Raw genomic sequence first — 18,913 nt, forward strand, 5'->3', positions numbered from 1 at the left:
TAAAGAAAATTATGTATTTATTTAAAAAAAATGAATTGAAGTACAATTTTAGGAAATATTTGTTCATTACATTTACGTACATAGTTTAAAACTGGCTTATTTCAAAAGTGTTCCTTCACAAAGAGAAAATGTTAAGTTCACATGCACCTTACTGTTTTCTACATTCTCCGCCATATTACACCTCAGAACAATTTACAATAATAAAAAAGCTAACCTGTAAATTCTTTAGACATATTGACATTTAGTATGAACAGCTGCTATGTATAAGAAACCCTGATTAGTAATCTGATTTCATTGAGACAAATGCAGGCTCATAAAATAAGGCACAGTTCTATGAACAGGGAACATGGTTTGTTCTTTCAGCAACAGACTTCAATCAGTTAGCTAATTTGTTAGGGTGTTAAATGGTGTACAGTAAATGCACCCCGTTTAAATGCAGATAGAACAACGTTCTCCTATACAAGACTGTTCTGAGGAGCCAAGTCTTTTGCATGTTATGGTGGGAGTTGTAATTAGAAGCTATATTTAATAGGACATCAGGGGAGTTTTATACCAGACTAGATGCGGGTTCTTCTAAGGGAAATATTATATATATATATATACACACACACACACACACACACGTATGTATACATAAATTTAATCTCTCCGACTCCTTACTAAAAAGAGCAGCATGATAAATTCATTGAAAAGAGCTGGGATGTACCTTGTGTATCAGAACTCAAGAGCTCAATTTTCACAATTGCAGAGCACCCAAAATTCCTAGTGAAGGTGCACAGCAGCTCAGACAGGGCAGGTGAGGGAAATCAGACCCACAGGGTTGTCTATTAAAAAAAAGTTTTGGGTACACAGCATCTGTCTTTAATCTTGTTACGTAGTGCATTAAAGTCCTGAAAATATTTCCATATTATTTTGGCTCTTCACTTCCACTACGGCACTAAAGACTTTGTCAGGCAGGGGATTGGCATCTCTCGTTTTCAACACAGAGCTTTGGGTGCAGAATCAGCCTTTTGCTTGTATGGCTGGGATTAGTAAGACACTGCTGAGATCATCATGTATGTGCTTCACAACCAAAATAGCCATTACTAATGACAGGGGGATAGTTGTGGTTTGTAGTGGGTGCCTTTTTAAAGGACCCAGGGTTTATTCAGAGGTAGTTTTCAGAGGATCACTGTAATGAAGCACCAGTAGTGTCAGTTTACCATTAAAAAGATACTAGATTTTTTTTTACCGCCTCCAAGTCCAAAGGGATCACAGTCAAAGTGAACTATACCAGATTTTGACTAACAGACCCACAGTTCCACAAAAATTCTCTCTCAGAATTCAAACCCCTTTTAAAAATGCCGTCCAATTAGTTTAGATTCTTAAATTGTTACTAGACTAGAAGTCTTACTCAAACTAGGTAGGAAGAAAAAACAAAAATTCTAATAGTAACTTGCAGCATGTGGAAGATGACAACTGTATGGAATGATCAGTATAAAAGTGAAAAAAACACTTTTTCAATAAATCAGTATTAGTAAGAGCAAACCTATTAAGGAACGTAACATAACCTTGAGTACTAAATGCAGGTTGTGTTTAAATGTTTGTGTTTTATCCTAATCTGTAATGGAAGAATTATACTCCACTGCCCACCTGACTTTTAAAACAGAACCATGTTTATCCTTGCATCTTGGATAGTCATATTAAGTTTGCCCCAGTGTAAACGTATGTATGTTGTATGTCACGTGTGATGCTTATGTCTTATTATTCAGTAATTTAAATTAAAAATATCACTAAATTGCTACAATCCACACTTCTTAAAAGAGGATTAAAAACCACACAATAAACAGCGCATGTTATTTACAATACTGAATCTATATTATGTGTTGTAAAACATAATGAACATTATAAGGAAGTTTTAAAAATGAAGTTTGGACTAATCCATTAAAAATTCTTAGAAATTTGATGTTATGGTTTTACTATAAACTTCAATAAATTACATTTGTTTTGTGCTAGAATCATAGGTGAACATGATTTAAATTACAGTAGAACCTCACTAATGCCTGGGAGACCCACTGGGGTCTTGCTGATTTGCAAAATAAAGAAAATAACAGAGGACAATGCACCAGTACCAACAAAAAGCTACTTTTTCCATATAAAACACACTTTTAACATACCAGGTGATCTGTTTTTCCTTATCTGCTACGTCTATACAGACAAAGGCCTTGATCCAACAAGGTACCTAAGCATGTTCCTGATTTTAAACATGTGAGTAGTCCTAGTTAAATGGGACTACTCATGTGCTGAAAGTTCAGCATGTGATTAGGTACCTGGCTTACCTGGGGTCAAGGTGAACAAATGTTTCTGGGAAAAGCAGTGGTGTTTTTTCTGCCATTGTTATATTTCCTGCTTTATAAACACACATTTCAAATGACAGCACTGTACCTAGACAAGAAGTGTAACATTAGAAGCCATCTAAACTGGTAGCTACGGTATTCTTAGTTCCTAGAGAAGTGAGACTAAAATAATCTTGTTTCGTGCAGTATTTTAACAGATCAAAAACCTCCGGCATCCAGGACCCATGTTCATTGCTCTCCAGAGCAGACACTTGTTTTCCCTTGTGTGTATGGGGCCCTAATCTTTAAAGGGAGTTTATAGGTGCTATCAGAATATAAATAGCAATAATGATAATTTGTCCTCATATACATAATATTCTCTTTTTCATTTGTCTTGAATATTCTTCCATGGCTCCTGTGGTGTTTCTCCAAAGATTTCATTCGCATTGTGCAAATACTCTTGCTTCTGAAGATGCTCCATATGTATTCAATTCCGCTAAAACCATAGGCATCTTATAGCATTTATAAAAGTGTGCTTGCTTGACTTTCTATTCAAATAAAAAATTATTTTAGCCAGCCATTTGAGGAAGATTGCTGTAAAGTGCAACATGACCATAGAAGGACCACATGTAGTAGCATTTGAGACATATTAACCAATGTATGGATAAATGCAAAGCTGCATTACTTTCCGTTAATGTGATTATTAAGCTTATTGAAGACAAAATGACGCAACAAAATTGAAAAGGCCATGTACTGTAGAACCCTTAATATAGCCAACTTCCTGGGGGAAAGTTTGGAATTTAGAGATCAGAATAAATACATACGCAATTTGTGCTCTGTCTTCTTGAATTTTTACAATGGTATTTACCAAACAGTTTGAAGTCATTTGCCACCATCAGTGAGCCTGATCCAAAGCCCCTTTTAGCCTAATTTTGGTCCTGACCCTGCGATATGCTGACAAACTTGCAGGACTGGGCCTTTTATCATCAGACATTTCATGGATGAATACAACTAAATGCAATAGAGCAAAAAATGCATTTCCAACCTCTCAGAGAGAGAGTCTGGGATTTAGCTGTTTGGTCAATATATCTTGCAAATCACACCAATAATTATGTAACCAGGGGTTTCCCTGTTTTAACATAAAACCTGCTCTAGAGAAACTTGTTAAATTTAAAATGCTCTGTTTGTAAAAGCTCTAAAATTGTATTTAAAACTCTGTTCAGACACTTTGCAAGGGATCAGATGTTTTTGTAACTGAATCTTCCCATACCATGGAGCTCTGAGGAGTAACAATCTTGCCAAGTTGTGCTGCTGTCTCTATTGGCCATAACAACGTTTCACATTCTTGCCGGTGGGGGGGGGGGGGGGTGCAGAGGAGGGATAAAGAATATATCTGAAGCATTCAAAACAGCATATGAGGCATCTCATTCTTTCAGCCACCTGCTAGGACACTGCTAGAAACAAAGCAACTTTCCCCCCATAGAAACTTTCATTTCAATACTTTAAATTTATTACTCTTTACCAAATCTGACAATTTGTGTTTAAAAAGATTTCAGGACACTCTTTTAGTGACTAGTCTCTTGTCTCACACAACCTCTGGTTACAGTCCTGACCCTTAAAAATTCTACTTATCTAGCAAAAAGGAGTGACTATTTTTAAAAGGATTTCAACGTTATTCAATGGAATTCACCCTGCAGGACAGAAAAAAGACTTTAAGACCCCAGTATTGTAAACATCTCTAATGGCAAGGGTGCTTTATTTTGGCTGGGCATCTTCATTTTGGGAGGGATGGGGAAAGAACCAGTTAGCAAAAGTGTACATTAAATTTAAGTCAAAACAATGTTTTCAATAGCCCTGAGCAAATTATACTTCATGTTATGGTCCAGTTCTGCTCCTGTGCACGCCTGCAACTCCCATTGACTTCAGTGGGGATAGTGAGTGCATATCCCAGTACAGAAGTTGATCCTAGGTCCACACACAACGTATGTGTCCCATCAGTTGTACTTGTATGCTCCTTTGAAAATCCCAGCCTAAGAAATTTAGGAATGCAGCAACTTGGATCCCTCTATGCCAGCAATGTGTAGGGAAGCCAAATCATTCAAATATAAATTTGTAATTGGGAAGCAACATCCTCGCTTTTTAGATTAAAACATTTGTGCTCTTGACAGTAAATCTGTAAAATTTCACCCAAATTTAAGAAGTTCACTTGGGGATTAACTGAAAGCAAAGCTCATTCTGTCCAACAGAATACAATTTTAAATGCTTTTTTCTTGCTGTCTTGTGACAAAACATTTGTTAACTGAAACTGTCCTGATAAGAAATGGTTTGATTCTTTTTTAAAAACAGTGCTATTAAACACAACTGTTAAATCGTGTAGTCTCACTGACCAGAACAGATGTGTTGACCTATCAAGTGATGTAATATGCACCACACTGCAACTGAAACAACTTGATAAAACAATTAGCCCTTGAAATGTTTACATTTTGATTCAAGATTTAGTGTTTAATGAAAAGTAAATCCATTAAAAACCTCTGCATTTCACCACCTTACACGTTTCTAGCAGATAATTAAAATACAAGGTATGTACTCTGGGAATACATAATTTTCTATTAACTGACCAGTTTTGGTAGCACAGTGCATAGAGGTATACTGCCATTTGATTCAGATGTTAAATTAGCCCTCAGTTTGTTTGCCACTCCAACTACTGGAGGCAACTTAGAGCCTATTCCTGGGAAGGAGCTTGTGTAGTTAGATATCCGTTTACCCATGCTTTTATCAGTACTGGGTGGTTTGGGCATTCGCTTACAAATCCAAGGGTGTCTTAAAGCTTGACTTGGAGTCATGCGCGCAGAAGGATCCCAGTTAAGACATTCTTTTAAGAATTCTATAAACAAGGGGTCATCACAGCCTTTCAACGCTGTCACCCAGTCTTTGCTGCCTGGAGCACCACGCATTTTACCCCTGCGTGATCTACTGCCATTGAGGATCACTTTCCCATCTGGATGTGTAGTTGCAGTGCAGTAGCGAGGATGACCCTTGGAGTTGATGAAGTTCTTGGCTCGCTTGGATTGATCCAAAAGCTTCTGAGGTGGCATTCCCAGAAGCTCCATCATACAAGCCAGTTGGTCTCCCTCATCTTCTCCGGGAAAAAGAGGATATCCAGTCAACAGTTCCACCAGAATACAACCAAAACTCCACATGTCTATGGGCATCCCATAGCGACTTCCCAGAATGACCTCTGGGGCTCTATAGAATCGAGACTGAATATACGTGTAGACTCTTTGGTGCTCAAAGCAGCTGGACCCAAAATCAATAACCTTGATGCCACTCCGCCCTTGCTGTTTTAGAAGTATATTTTCTGGCTTCAGGTCACAATGTATGATTTTGTTTTTATAAAGAGCCTCCAAACATTGTAATATAGAGTGGGAAAACTTGCGTACCAGCTGCACACTGAACCCCTGAAATTTATTTCTTTTGATCAGCTCATACAGGTTCATGCTCAGGAGCTCAAAGGTCATACATATGTGGTTCCGAAAGGTGAAACTTTCTAGCATGTGAATAACATTCATGCTACCAGTTTTATCCTGTTTTTTGAGATGCTCCAAAATCCGAATTTCTTCTGCTGCTTGACGGTGGAACCTCTTCTCATTGCGAACCATCTTTAAGGCCAAATGCTGGTGGAGTTTATGATCATAAACTTTAGCTACTTGTCCAAAACTGCCCTTTCCAATTATTTTAAGTACTTCATATCGGTAAGCCAGATGGTCATGAGGCACATGAATGTATCCACCCTGGTCATCATCATATCCTCCATTGTTGGGGCCACCGACTACTCCTTGCCTCTTTTTTGCATTTGGACCCACAAAGTAAATTTCAGAAAAGTTACATATTTCTTGCTGCTCGAAAACAGATAACTGATGTTTATATTGCTTCACTGCTTGCTCTGGAGCCTGAGAGATAGCTTTGCGCACTTTTGATGAACTTCCACAAGATTTGGCTGTGCTTAAGCTGTCTATACTTTTATCCTTTGACAGGGAAGGAAGAGATCTTTCGGAACTACTGATTCCTGCAGACTGAAGAGTACTGCTCCTCTTATTCCCGGAGTCTTCAAATAATTGCTCAACTTTGACCTGACTTCCAGTCAGAGGATGATCTTTCATAGTGAGTTTGTTGCTAGTAACCTATAGGGATAAAAAAAAGCCAATCTTAAATACTTTTTTTTTTTAAATGGATAGAAGATTAAAATACCACATAAAACAAAATGCTTTGACATCAGCATTAGGTTTACATTTATTTTCACAATGCAGAAGTATTTTAAATATACTGCATAATTTATATTGTTATCTATTATGATCTGAGTTATATGCACTGCCATACACGTGATTGTACACCAGATGCAATGAACTTTTAAAAATGGAGTATGTATAAATATATTACCTTCTAGTTCAGAAAAGGCAAAAAGTTTAAGCAGACAGATATTGTTATCTATTATGATCTGAGTTATATGCACTGCCATACACGTGATTGTACACCAGATGCAATGAACTTTTAAAAATGGAGTATGTATAAATATACTACCTTCTAGTTCAGAAAAGGCAAAGTTTAAGCAGACTTGCACAAAAGGGCACAAATGTCTATCCCCACTATCATGCATCTAGTCGGCAGAAGGGCAGGTGGTGCAGCCCAGTATTGCTATGTTTAGTCTTGAAGGTGGGTGTGGCAAACATGACTCAGTGACAGATGCAGCTTGCACCTGTTTGAGATATGCAACCTAGCATGAATGTGTGCAGAGGGGGGAAGTATATTACATGGACAAGTGTGCAGAGGGGATACAAGGGATATCGAGTAAGAGGGATAGGGTTGAGGAATCCACGATGGACAGGATAAAAGGATGGGGGAAAAGAGACAACAGCAAGCAAGAGGAAGAAGATACAATAGGCTGCGTTTATGTTCAAATATGCACCCACAATTCCCATGGACTTTAAAGAGGGTCACGTTACTATGTCGGACTGCAAAACTGGATACAGTGTATATCCCCAAGAATACCAGCTTCAAGTTTCTTTTTTCTCCCCTTCCAGTGTTCTAAAACACAACAGTTCTCCACTCACTGCTCTAAGATAATTTGGGCATAAATATTTTCATCTACCAAGAGATGTTAATTTGTTGCAGACAGAACAATACAACTAGTAGGAAAATATTGTGGAATATGTTTAAGACTTGTCAATTTTACAGGGTTAAAATTAGCCACTGCTGCGCTCTCTGAAATTCCATCCCTTCCTTATAAAGGCAATGCACTCATTCACGATTATTCCTCCTTTCATTTGCCCAGCATTCTACACTGCAAGAACGCATGAGATACTACCCTCTGCAATGCTGAAAAAGTCAGGACTAGTGCAGCAACATCTGTTTTCCATTCTGGCCTTTAATCTCAATAAAGATGTGAGACATGTGCCAAGCCCAGTCCCTGAAACTAAAATAGCTGCTTAGCAATCTAGCAAAAATATAAATAAACCTGTAGCTCCAGAGCAATAACATCCAATTACTTTTTAGTTACATACAATCCACCATCTCAAAACAGTCAATAAATAAGAGCAATGATTATGTTTGCCAAAAACAACTTCACAAATATCCCTTGTCCTCCATCCTGGGTAAGAGTTAATTTGCTGGCTCTGCACTGAAATGTTAGTGTGCGCTTCATGACATGAGCCTGGAAAATGCAGACTTCCTCTAGAAGCCTGTCTCAGATCAGTGATGACTAGGCCTTTGGAATCTCCCTTTTATTCAGTGCTATGTCTGCCCAGAAATGTGGACAATACATTGTAAGAGACGCACCTTTCCAGGAACTCACTGAAAACATACAATAAACACTTTCTTCTTTCAGCCTGTGGCTGAACTGCTGAGATAAGAGTGAGAGATACTAAAAGATTCTGAATGAAAGGCAAATAGATCAAAATGGTAAATTTACAAATGAACAGAGAACCCAGACTCGGAACAAGGTTCAGTTTTTGCTTTGGGATTTTGTTTTGTTTTTGTTAAGATGTCTGAAAAACTGCTCTCCTACCTCCATACCAGAAATCTTGTGTGTGACCATGTCTTTTTACTAATGACTGCAATCAGAATTTGATTAAGCACATAGCCCTAGTCCTTGAAAAGTCTACCTGTACTACAAGAAAGGATATTCTTTGTACAAGTTTCAGAACTCTGTGTTATTTAAATTAACCCACCATGCAGGCAGGAAGGATTTTAAAGGGCCAGGACTGTATGTGCTATAGTGAACTTCACTAAAATCCATCTTCCATTAGGCAATGCCTATTTGTCGAGCTTTATGAGGTTCCTGCAAAGTTCCTCAGTCTTCTTTAGGCTTTACAAATAATTGTGTGTCATTTGAAAGTTTTGCTGCCTCTCCCTTTTCTACATCATTAACCCTAAATAAATGGTCCCAGAGAAATGATTACGCAAGAGAATTAGAACTTCAGGTGAGGAATAAGCAGCAGGAACAGATGAATTACCCATAACAGTAAGGGAAAAAAAAGCCATTGAAGGAGCACTTCTGACCATATCCTTTTAACAAAAGGCTTTTAGAGCTTTCACTAAAGATAGCAGCAGCTATTTAATGTTCCATTGCAGAATACTTATTTCAGGTGTTTGAAAGACTTTATTGGAAAGGTCTTTAAGCCCACTCAACTTCACTTGATTTTTAAAGAAGTATTATATATTTTACATACAAATAAAACTGCTTAGAAAAAGTTCAGTATTTTGTACCCAGCATGACCTCCATTTGACACGCCTCCCATCAGGATGTAAAAGGAGGTTGGGCTGAAAAGCAAAACACTGAACTGTCTCAAAATTCAAAAAACATTTTTAAAAAGCAGCAAGATTGGTGGTTAACTCTTTAGTGGCACGTTGGGAACAGCTCAAAAAAATCAAAGCATTTCATAGAGCCTGACCCACTGCTGCTCACATCCCTGCATTACTCAGGATTCCTTCCTGTACCTGCCTGCATGCAGTTCCTTTCACTCACAAACCACTTTGCCAGTTGCTATGCATTTTCTGTTCTCTTCCTTCCCCTGCCCTCTTCCCAAAATTCATACCTGAAAAACAATTCAGGAATGAAGGTGTCAAGGCAGAGTTTCACCATTTAAAAAAGGCTAATGCACCCTTTAACTTACATTTAAATCTCACATTGATACACCGTCCTGCAGATATCTTATGTTCCTATCCTAGACAAACTCATCAAGATGCCCTAGAATATAAATAATCAGGACAACAAACTGATTTGTTGTCCTGCAACCCAGATCTGTTCATGAGACATCCTAGAATACAAACAGGGCCTTAGAGCACCACACACACTTCTGTTACAGTGCTGTAGAATTAGGAATTAGTGCAACACTTTAAGGGCTAGAATTATCATACTAAGTATGGTATAACCATTCTCCAAATGATGATGTTCCTCAAAGGGCACTAGCAAATAGTTTTGCCATAACATTTAGGATCTGCAAAGAAAAAAAGAGGGGGATAAAAGGGAATACAAAGTCTAAAGAGAAATGCTTTTATGAATTCTTTGGCTATGGTGATCCTTTGCAGAGCTAGAAACCCAAACTGCTGCATTGTGCCAGTGCTTGAGAACCAGCAGGTGAAACTGACTAATTCAGTTTCATTGAAGCCAGCACCTGAAACATGTGCTAAAAAAAAAAAAAAAAAAAACCAAAATGATACTAATAAGGGGAAAGGATTTTTTTAAAATGGTGATTATTATCCCCTTAATATAGACAAAGGTAGTTAAGAATATATATTGTTTTAACCACCCGCAATGTTGTTCGTCCTCATCTCCTGGCTGTCTGAGTTATCCTGAAGTCTTCTGACACTTCAGACTACCAGTACTGCTGAAGAAATCACACCTGCCACATTTATAAGCCCTGAACAACTCACAAAACACATCTGAGCTTAAAGCTGTGCTGCTATTTTACTACATGCTACTAGCTTCAACTTAGTGTATTAAAAACAATAGCATTTGATCAAAAGTTACAACTGGAGAATAATGACTGATAAAGGCCTGTCAGGTATCTGTGCTGATTCAGTGCATCTCCATGGCAGCTTCAATTTGCAGGGCTCCTCTGGAAGGAGGTACAGAGGGAGCAAATTGTACCCCTCTGTACCCAGGAGGGTGAATAAAGCTCTAAGGCTTCAAAAAGATAAAAGAGATGTGTTTAAGTCAATAAAGCCCGATAAAATTCACCACAGAGTACTTAAGGAACTAGCTGAAGCAATCTCTAAACCATTAAAACATTATATTCAAAAACTCTTGGAGGACAGGTGAGGTCCTAGTGGACCGGAGACGGGCAAACATAGCACCTGTCTTCACAAAGGGGAATTATACACCGGTCAGCCTAACTTGGATACTCAGAACGATATTGGAAAAAATGATTAAACAAGCAATTTGTTCAAACCTGGAGGATGAGGTGATAAGTAACAGCCAATATGGATTTGTCAGAAACAAAACATGCCAAGCCAAACTAATTTCCTTCTTTGACAGGATAATGGGCATAGTGAATGCATTGGAAACAGTAGATATGTCTTGTCTTTAATAAGGCTTTTGACACAGTCCCCCACAACATTCTCATAAGCATATGTGGAAAATATGGTAGATGAAATTACTATAAGGTGGATGAACACCACCAAGCTGGGAGGGGTTGCAAGCAGTTTGGAGGATGGGACTAGAATTCAAAATGACCTTGGCAAATTGGAGAATTGGTCTGAAATCAACACATCAACCTTCTTCCAATGGCTTCATTTTATAAGCCAGGGACTGCACCGTTTACTTTTGCCATAAATTAGCTGTCAGCAGCCAAGAAACTTGATAGACAACACAAATGATACTCCACTGACGATTTCTTAGACGTTTTCACATACTCAGAAAAACTTCATTATGAATAAGAAGGAAATGGCTAGCCGGTTTGCTAAATGTTTTGCCCTTTCAAGTGTCTCAACTGTTATTTTTACAAACTAAATTAAAACTGTCTCTCTCTTAAAGCAGAAACTTTTAGTTTACTGTATATAACTAAGATTGAGAGGAGACACAGTTGAGGGTACCTGGAGTTTTCAATACGAATGCAATTTTATATGTCAAAACAGAAAACGTTGAAGAAAGGAAACCAAGTATCTCTTCAGTCTAAACGTTTTCCCATAAAAACCTGCTTAAAATGTTCATTTCCACATGCATTCCTAACTTCTGCTGAGCAGGACCCTACTAAGTATTTGTTTTGTTTATATGGCACAAAGACAATGCTTGGCATTTTACAAACAAGTAAAAAAACAAAGTCCTTGTCCCAAAGAACTGACAGTCTAAACCAGGGGTCGGCAACCTTTCAGAAGCGGTGTGCCGAGTCTTCATTTATTCACTCTAATTTAAGGTTTTGCGTGCCAGTAGTACATTTTAATGTTTTTAGAAGGTCTCTTTCTATAAGTCTAGAATATATAACTAAACTATTGTTGTAAGTAAAGTAAATAAGGTTTTTACAATGTTTAAGAAGCTTCATTTAAAATTAAATGAAAATGCAAAGCCCCCTAGACCGGTGGCCAGGACCCGGAAAGTGTGAGTGCCACTGAAAATCAGCTTGTGTGCCGCCTTTGGCACACATGCCATAGGTTGCCTACCCCTGGTCTAAACAGACAAAATACAGATGAAGGAGAAAAGAAGAGATGTGACACAGAAGCAAAGTGATCAAGGGGCTACTTTTGGCATGTCTTGTTAGTTCCAGAGTTGATTTTAATACAGTTGTGAAAATGTCTGGATTTGTTGTAAGTTAGATATAGCACTTTATATCTTAAGAAAACCACACAATCGTTAATCATTTAAAGGATTATTTAAAGAAAGCACTACAGCTCTTTTGTATCAGTGTGCTCACACATGTATCTCTCTCACACATAGGCATCTCAGTGTTTGAGGAAGAAGGCCAGCCAAACGAATTGCTGGCATAAATGATCACAACTCTGTTGACTTCTCAATATGTTCATCTTTAAATTTGTCCCTTCATTCATCCCATTTCTTCAATCAGGCTTTTAGCCACAAATTTTCAAGGAGCACAAGATTTAAGACAGAATTCACCTGGAGCCTAAATATATTTCCAGACCATTTTACAGTACGACTGTTACACAGCTGAATATGACTGCTACAATCCAGCTAAGAGAATTAAAGAAAGGATCACATGATTCAAAACTTCTGTTTAAGAAACGTACAGCTTCTACAAAAATACAAATTGAACACCGGAAGTCTATGAAGTGCTATTTTGCTATTAATTAAAGTGCCAGATAAGGCTAGTGCTCCCACAAAAAAATAATATTTTTGTATTACTTTGGGTGCATCTACAAATCACACATTTGTAAAAACAGAACCTCTGGTTGTTGTTCTACTATTATGCCCCTGTTATTCCTAGAACTTCCATGTGAGACAATAAATATAATTGTGCACTAGTTAAAGAAGAATGCAGCTGTGGATTAACAAACCCCCATATAATCAGTATGTGATGTGCTATGGCATGAGGTCCCAAACAGGTTGTAAACTAACTTTCGTGATCAAAGCATGGACAATGGAAAATAAAGTAGCTTATTCAGAGTTACTTAGCCGGTTCGATTCTGAACACACAGTATCATATTACTTTTTTTATTGCTAGTTAGTAAAAGCAAGCGTGTTAACAAGCTGTGACAAGGTTATAATATCTAGCTTTATTAATTTTCTGTGTGACTACTTAGTTTATATCATTATTTCATTACCAACCAGATAACACAATGCAAGAAGCCAGAAAATTACTCACATTTGATCTCCCAAGTGAAGGAAGTCCAGAAGGGCTGTGTTCTTCATTTGTAGGATCTGGGTACTTAATTTGATCTATTCTCATGTAGGAATCATACAATCCATCTCCAAACCTAGCTGAATATGTCAAATATAGAAGCCAGTTAGTCACTACCGTGTGCACCGATACACGAAAAGACACTTGTCTCAGCTCCTAAAAATTATCTCATGTGTTAATCATTCTTCAAAGTTTTTGCTAAGACATTCACCTTTTGCTAATTTATTGGATAAAATACAGCAAGAGCACATAGCTAAATATTAATGAGCTACTCAACAGTTTTATTTCTTTTAATGATACTAAGCATTTACAAAGCACTGTGCAAACCTTAAATTCTGGGTTGTTGTTTTTTTTTTAAAATAGGAGCGTCTCTTAAATTAGACACATCTGTCATTTTTTTGCAGTGCAAAAACATCCTTAAGAATCTTTAACCAATATCCTATTTTAAGGAAAAAGAAGGATAATCCTGAACTATCCGTATTTAGAGTGGCAATGGAAAATGAGCAGGCAGTTTAAAAACTGGATAAGACTATCCTTTAAAGTAGATTCTCTGTAAATATGACATGGAGGAACCAAAGTCAGTAAATTCGTTGCTACTAACAATGGTTGGCAAAAGAATTTTTTTTTTATTGATTTCTACAGTAATAGACAAAGTTCTGTGACTGTGCTTAAAATAAAATTGGCAAAAGCAATTAACATTAAAACTCCAGAGTTTTGATCACGATCTGCACTTAAAATGTCAGTGTGAGTTAGACAAAAAGTACTAACTATAGTTATATCAAAATAATATGACATCCTCTCCCATTGCTATAAATACTATCCTTCTTACACCAAAACATTGCTCTAAAAAGTTTAACTAATTGGTTTTTCATTTTAGTTCTGCTGACAAAATGCAAAACTCAGTCACTTCTTCCAAATAAGCAATCACAACCAGGAAGTTGGAAATTATATTTAAAAAATCCCAGTTACAAATTCAAGGCAAAATGTGATCGGCCAATTTCATCTGCCACCAGATAACACTCTTATTCACTGCTGTGTATGAAGAATGAACGGTAATCTTTTCACAACACTGTATCACCAGCTTCTTTGTAAACTTGTGTGTTATTAGGAATCTTTTGTACAGTATACTGATATATGTGAAGGGTGCTCAATAGTAAATTAATAATACATTGTATAAGTCACAGAACTGAATGCTAGAATACATGTATTTACAAGATTATATAATGCAGATACAAAGTAGAAGAGTGGGAAAATCCTGTTCCTTTTCTTAATCTCTGGAAACTCTCTAGCTTCCTTTAAACTTGGATTCTGAAAAACTACTCGACTCTGTGAGTTACTTTGAAGGATAACAAATGAATACTGCACTTCAAGCATTAATTGAAAACACAGTCCAAAATATAAAATAAGTTGCCAAAGGAAAAATGCCAGGAATGTTCCTTTCCTTGTGCAGAGTCTGCCCAAGTCCTGATGAAATCTGGCCTGTTTTGAGTCATTTAATCCACATTTGTTTTCCCGTAAAAACACCTACGATACTTTAGATGAGCGCTACACAGATAAAATGTGATGTTTTAACAACCAATTGCTGTTTTTGCTGTATTCATCCTCCCCTTTTGGTGGAGGAGAGTGAAATGTACAACGACAGGAGAAGGCTACAAAAGTTACCAAAAAAAAAAAGAAAAAAAAAAGATGAAGAACTCGGCACTGAAAAGAAACTCAGCATCATTTGAAATCACCACAGAAGGAAGTTTTCTATTGTTTGCATATTTCACGCCTTGTCCAGAACGGGCTTCTTCGTGACCATCTGTTCCCCAGCGCTTTGTCCGGGCTAGTTTCTGAAGTCCCCCGGGACGACTGGGCTGCCAACTGGCTTCCCGGGCCAGCAGTCGCTCGCACCCTCAGGAGACGTTCCCCCGGGTCCTTCGACTTCACGCCCCACCGCCCTTTAGGTCCCCCCCCCCGCCCCGGTACCCCCCCAGAGGCGCCTGGGGGATCTCACCCCCCCTGCTCCCCTGCCCTGGGTGAGACTCCCAGCTGCCCCCCCCCGCATAGGGCCAACCACTTTTCCTCCTTATTTTTATCCCTCTAATCTCTCATCCCCCCCGGGGGGGGGGGGTTCCAGCTGTCTGAGCCGATGAGAAGCCCCCCTCCTCCCCCCCGCATTCCGGACCCTCCCAGCTGCCCACCCCCGGGATCACCCCCCCCGCCCCGTGGTGCTGTGATCCCTCTACTCACGCCCCCCCCCCCAGCTCCAGGGGTCCCGCTGCCAACGCCCCTGGGGGCCCCCCGCCCATGTGCATCGCTCCCCCGAGGGGGGCACCGCTGGGGTGGGGGGACCCAGGCCGATCCCGGCTCCCCCGGGCACATGGAGACGGGGGTTGGGGGGGGCTGCCTCGAGACCCCCCCCCGGCCTCGAGACCCCCCCCTCCCGGCCGGGATGCGGGGCCCCGCGTTACCTGCGACGAGGGGCCCCTCCGGCTTCCTGCTCAGCAGCATCACGGCGGGGGGGGAGCGGGCCCCATCCCCCTCCCGGCCCCGCACACCGCGCCCCCAGGCTGGGGCGGCTCCAGGTCGGGCAGCGGCGGCGGCTCCTTCGCTAGGGCCCAGGCCGCGGCAGCGGCGGGACCCCGGGCGGTTGCTAGGGGAACGGCCTCCCCGCCCTGCCCGGCCGCGACTGCGCCTGCGCGGTGAGGGACTGGAGGGGGGGGGGAGGAGGAGAAATAGCCCCGGCTGAACGGGGAGGCGGAGGGAGAGGAATGGGGCGGGGGACCCCGAAAAGCTCCTTGCCTGGCCCTGCCTTCTGCGGTCACTCCTCTGAGACCCCCCTGGGGAGCAGTGTCGCTGCCGCCCCCTGCAGAGCCCCCCAGCCTAGCGCACGGCGGGATCTAGGTGTGCCCCAAACTGGGGGGGGGGCACGTGCCGCCCCCCCCCCGCGCCCCGGTCTGGTGTGCAGGGCCGGGAGCTGCTGCTGGTGCCTGGGACTCACTCAGCGCAAACAAACCTTTTGTTCGTAAACTCCCCCCCCCCGCCCCCGCCCCCGCCCCCGACACACACACCCCATTAAAAGCTACTGGGGATTGGAAATGGAAAGTTTTCCATTCCATGGACATAACTGCAGCTAAGCAAACACGTTTGTTGCTGGGAGAGGCCCTCCCCGAGCCCCGGCAGTGTAATGGGGTTTGGTGCTTCCCCTTTCCTTTCTTCCTTTACATACAGCCCTTTTTAACTGCAAAGCCCTGTTCATTTCCCCCTGTGTCTTTAAGGGTGTCGTCTATTGTGGGTTGGCATCCTGAGATAACAGGAAGAGTGGAGGAGCAGTTAGGGTGCGAGATAGACCTGGTTCCATTCCTAGCTCCACCATAGATTCCTGCTGTGACCTTGGATAAGTCTACACTAGAAGTGCTTTTCGGGAATAGCTATACCAGTATATTATACTGGCAAAGTGCTTCTCGTGTGGACACAGATCGTACAGGCAAAACTGCACTCTTGCCAGTGGAGTTTATTCTAGCACCCACTCCTCACCAGTGAAATAAACTATACCAGCAAAAGCACAGGTTTGCCAGGGGTTTTTGCCAACACAGCTATTGTGGTCAAGGATCACACTTCCACACGCCCTGACCCACAGAAGTTTGTAGCGTGGACTTGGCTGCAACTGTCTTCACTAGCCTAAAAAGCATGTTGTTACCGTGGGATAACCAACGCAGATTAGCTACTCCAAGGGAAAAACAGAGCAGAGAAAAGTTTTACCGTGGTTTTACCGTGAGGTGAACTAGGAGAAGTCAGCACTATACTGCTGGCTAGGGCTTCATTGTGACAAAAAATAATTGTACCTTGTCTCCATTTAGGATTTTAGTGACATAACTAGTATGTATTAGGGATCTTGTACAACCCCCCGCCCCGCCCCAAAAAAACAAAAATAAAACTCTTGTGTCAGTGAAGACATCTGACTCCCATCAGTAAAATTAGTCTAATAGCTAGCACTTCCTATTGCACAGGAGTGTTGTAAGGATCAATGCATTCGAGATTGTAAAGCACTCAGCTACTACAATAATAGTGGCCAGATAAGTACCTTAGAGCAAGAGAGAAAAACTTTTTAGGGTAGGGAATAGACTCCTCTATGTAAAGTGTTACAGTCCTTTAATGTGTGTTTGAACACAGGAGACGTTAATGAGCGTCCTGTGTCCCTAACTCTTGCTGTGCTGATGAGGGGAGATATGAGTAGTGTTGCAAATGAAAACCTAGTACTCCTTTTCTTTTTGCAAATACAGACTAACACGGCTGCTACTCTGAAAAATGAAAACCTGAGAGCCACCTGGTGTTGGCAGCAAGCATCACAACCCTGCCCATATACCCAGAGGCACATTTCATACACCATACCTTCTCTTCTCTGAAAGAAATTGGAGACTCTATTCACACTAAACTGTGATTTATTTTAATAAATCATTATTCAAAACCTTTCAAAGTGTATGAGGGCTTCAGTTCCTTTTTCTACTGTCTGTTCCTGTGTGTGAGGCCATGTGGAATCCTCAATTCACTAACAAAACACAGGGTAGGGAGGGGAGGGTAGGTTGCCTGGCAATGCCTCATCATACCCTCCCAGAATGTAGAATTGGCCACCTGAAATGCACATGCCTGAGCTTCAGCAAATACATAAAGCAAAACACAAACATTAGAACACAAGGAAATGCACTGTAAAGATAATGCTTCCCATAGCACTCTCACTGCTGCCTTTAAGCTCTTCCCCTTTGATCACCACAATAAAGAGTACCTCAGGGAGAGCTCAGTGGCTTCCCTTCCCTAAAGTGGGTGGAGTTCAGCAGTTAGGATGAAAAAGGAGTGTTGGGCAGTCAGAGGAAATTTTACATCTTTAAAACCCTCTGATTCCTGCTCTCAAAAATGCCTCAGGAAAATGGCCTTGCTATACTACTGTGAGGTCTGCCAGTGCCCCCCTACCAGCATCTTGTATCAATGGTGCCACAGAGAACACAATGAAAGTCCATAGAGGTGTATAATAGGAATGATATGGAGCTTTGTGGGCACTATGAAACTAACAGTTTTTGTTAGGATGGGTAAGGTATTGTTATATTCCCTGTGACTATGGCCATCTCCCCAGTATCGGAGTTAAGGTTGTGTGGTGTGTATGGTCTAGGAGAGGTTACCTTAACTGTACCTTTCCTTGTTCTCTAGGGGTGGGTCTGTGAGGAGTGCATCTACTAGAAGGAGGCAGAAAGGGGGAAGGGACCCCAGAGTCCCTACCCCACATCCGTGTCGAGTGAAGGGGCTCTGTGTGCTCCTCTGTAGCATAGGAGACTTGCAGAGGTGTGGAATCAGAAAATCCCGTGAAGATTAAAATAGCTTGAAAGAATAGCTCCGAGAGGTGTGAACCACCCCATTCATCCCAATGGGTGTTCTTGTCCCTCATCTCAACAGTGGGTGCCTATGGCTTGCACTGAACCTGCTTATTCTCAGTTCCCCTAGTCTCAGCATGGTGTGACTGTGGCATGTTCGGTGCATGCTCCAAGAGAGGTCCCAGTTTCAGTGCTGTGTTCCTGTGCTAGGCATCAAGAATGCCTGTTCGTAGTTCCCCCTAACCCCCAGTCATATCTGTGAGCCCATGTTGTGCAACAACTTTGCTCTTTTCAGTCCACTCAACACGTAAGCCCGCTAGTCTCTGTGATGTCCCTTCAATGGGACATCTCACAATAAGTAAAGTGAAGCAGCTAGACAAGTGTTTGCAGGATCAGGTCCGTATAC

General features: G+C 40.9%; 1 protein-coding gene across 6 annotated transcripts; it reads right to left on the minus strand.

Annotated features, from left to right (window-relative positions):
* DYRK3 (dual specificity tyrosine phosphorylation regulated kinase 3) lies at positions 1–15,815 on the minus strand. 6 transcript variants are annotated; one of them, XM_037884863.2, is made up of 3 exons: positions 15,616–15,815; positions 13,127–13,242; positions 1–6,496 (listed from the first exon to the last, which is right to left on the minus strand). In XM_037884863.2, exons 1-3 carry the CDS (start codon positions 15,653–15,655, stop codon positions 4,925–4,927), a joined length of 1,728 nt encoding a protein of 575 aa, XP_037740791.1. In that variant the 5' UTR covers positions 15,656–15,815; the 3' UTR covers positions 1–4,924. The 6 variants fall into 6 exon arrangements, with proteins under 6 accessions (XP_037740791.1, XP_043389301.1, XP_043389300.1 ...); XM_043533366.1 differs by lacking the exon at positions 15,616–15,815 and adding an exon at positions 14,797–15,084; XM_043533365.1 differs by lacking the exon at positions 15,616–15,815 and adding an exon at positions 14,739–14,778.
* Positions 15,816–18,913: the final 3,098 nt, after the last annotated feature.

This window comes from Chelonia mydas, chromosome 21, assembly GCF_015237465.2.
Source record: "Chelonia mydas isolate rCheMyd1 chromosome 21, rCheMyd1.pri.v2, whole genome shotgun sequence".
Taxonomy (NCBI): Eukaryota; Metazoa; Chordata; order Testudines; family Cheloniidae; genus Chelonia; species Chelonia mydas.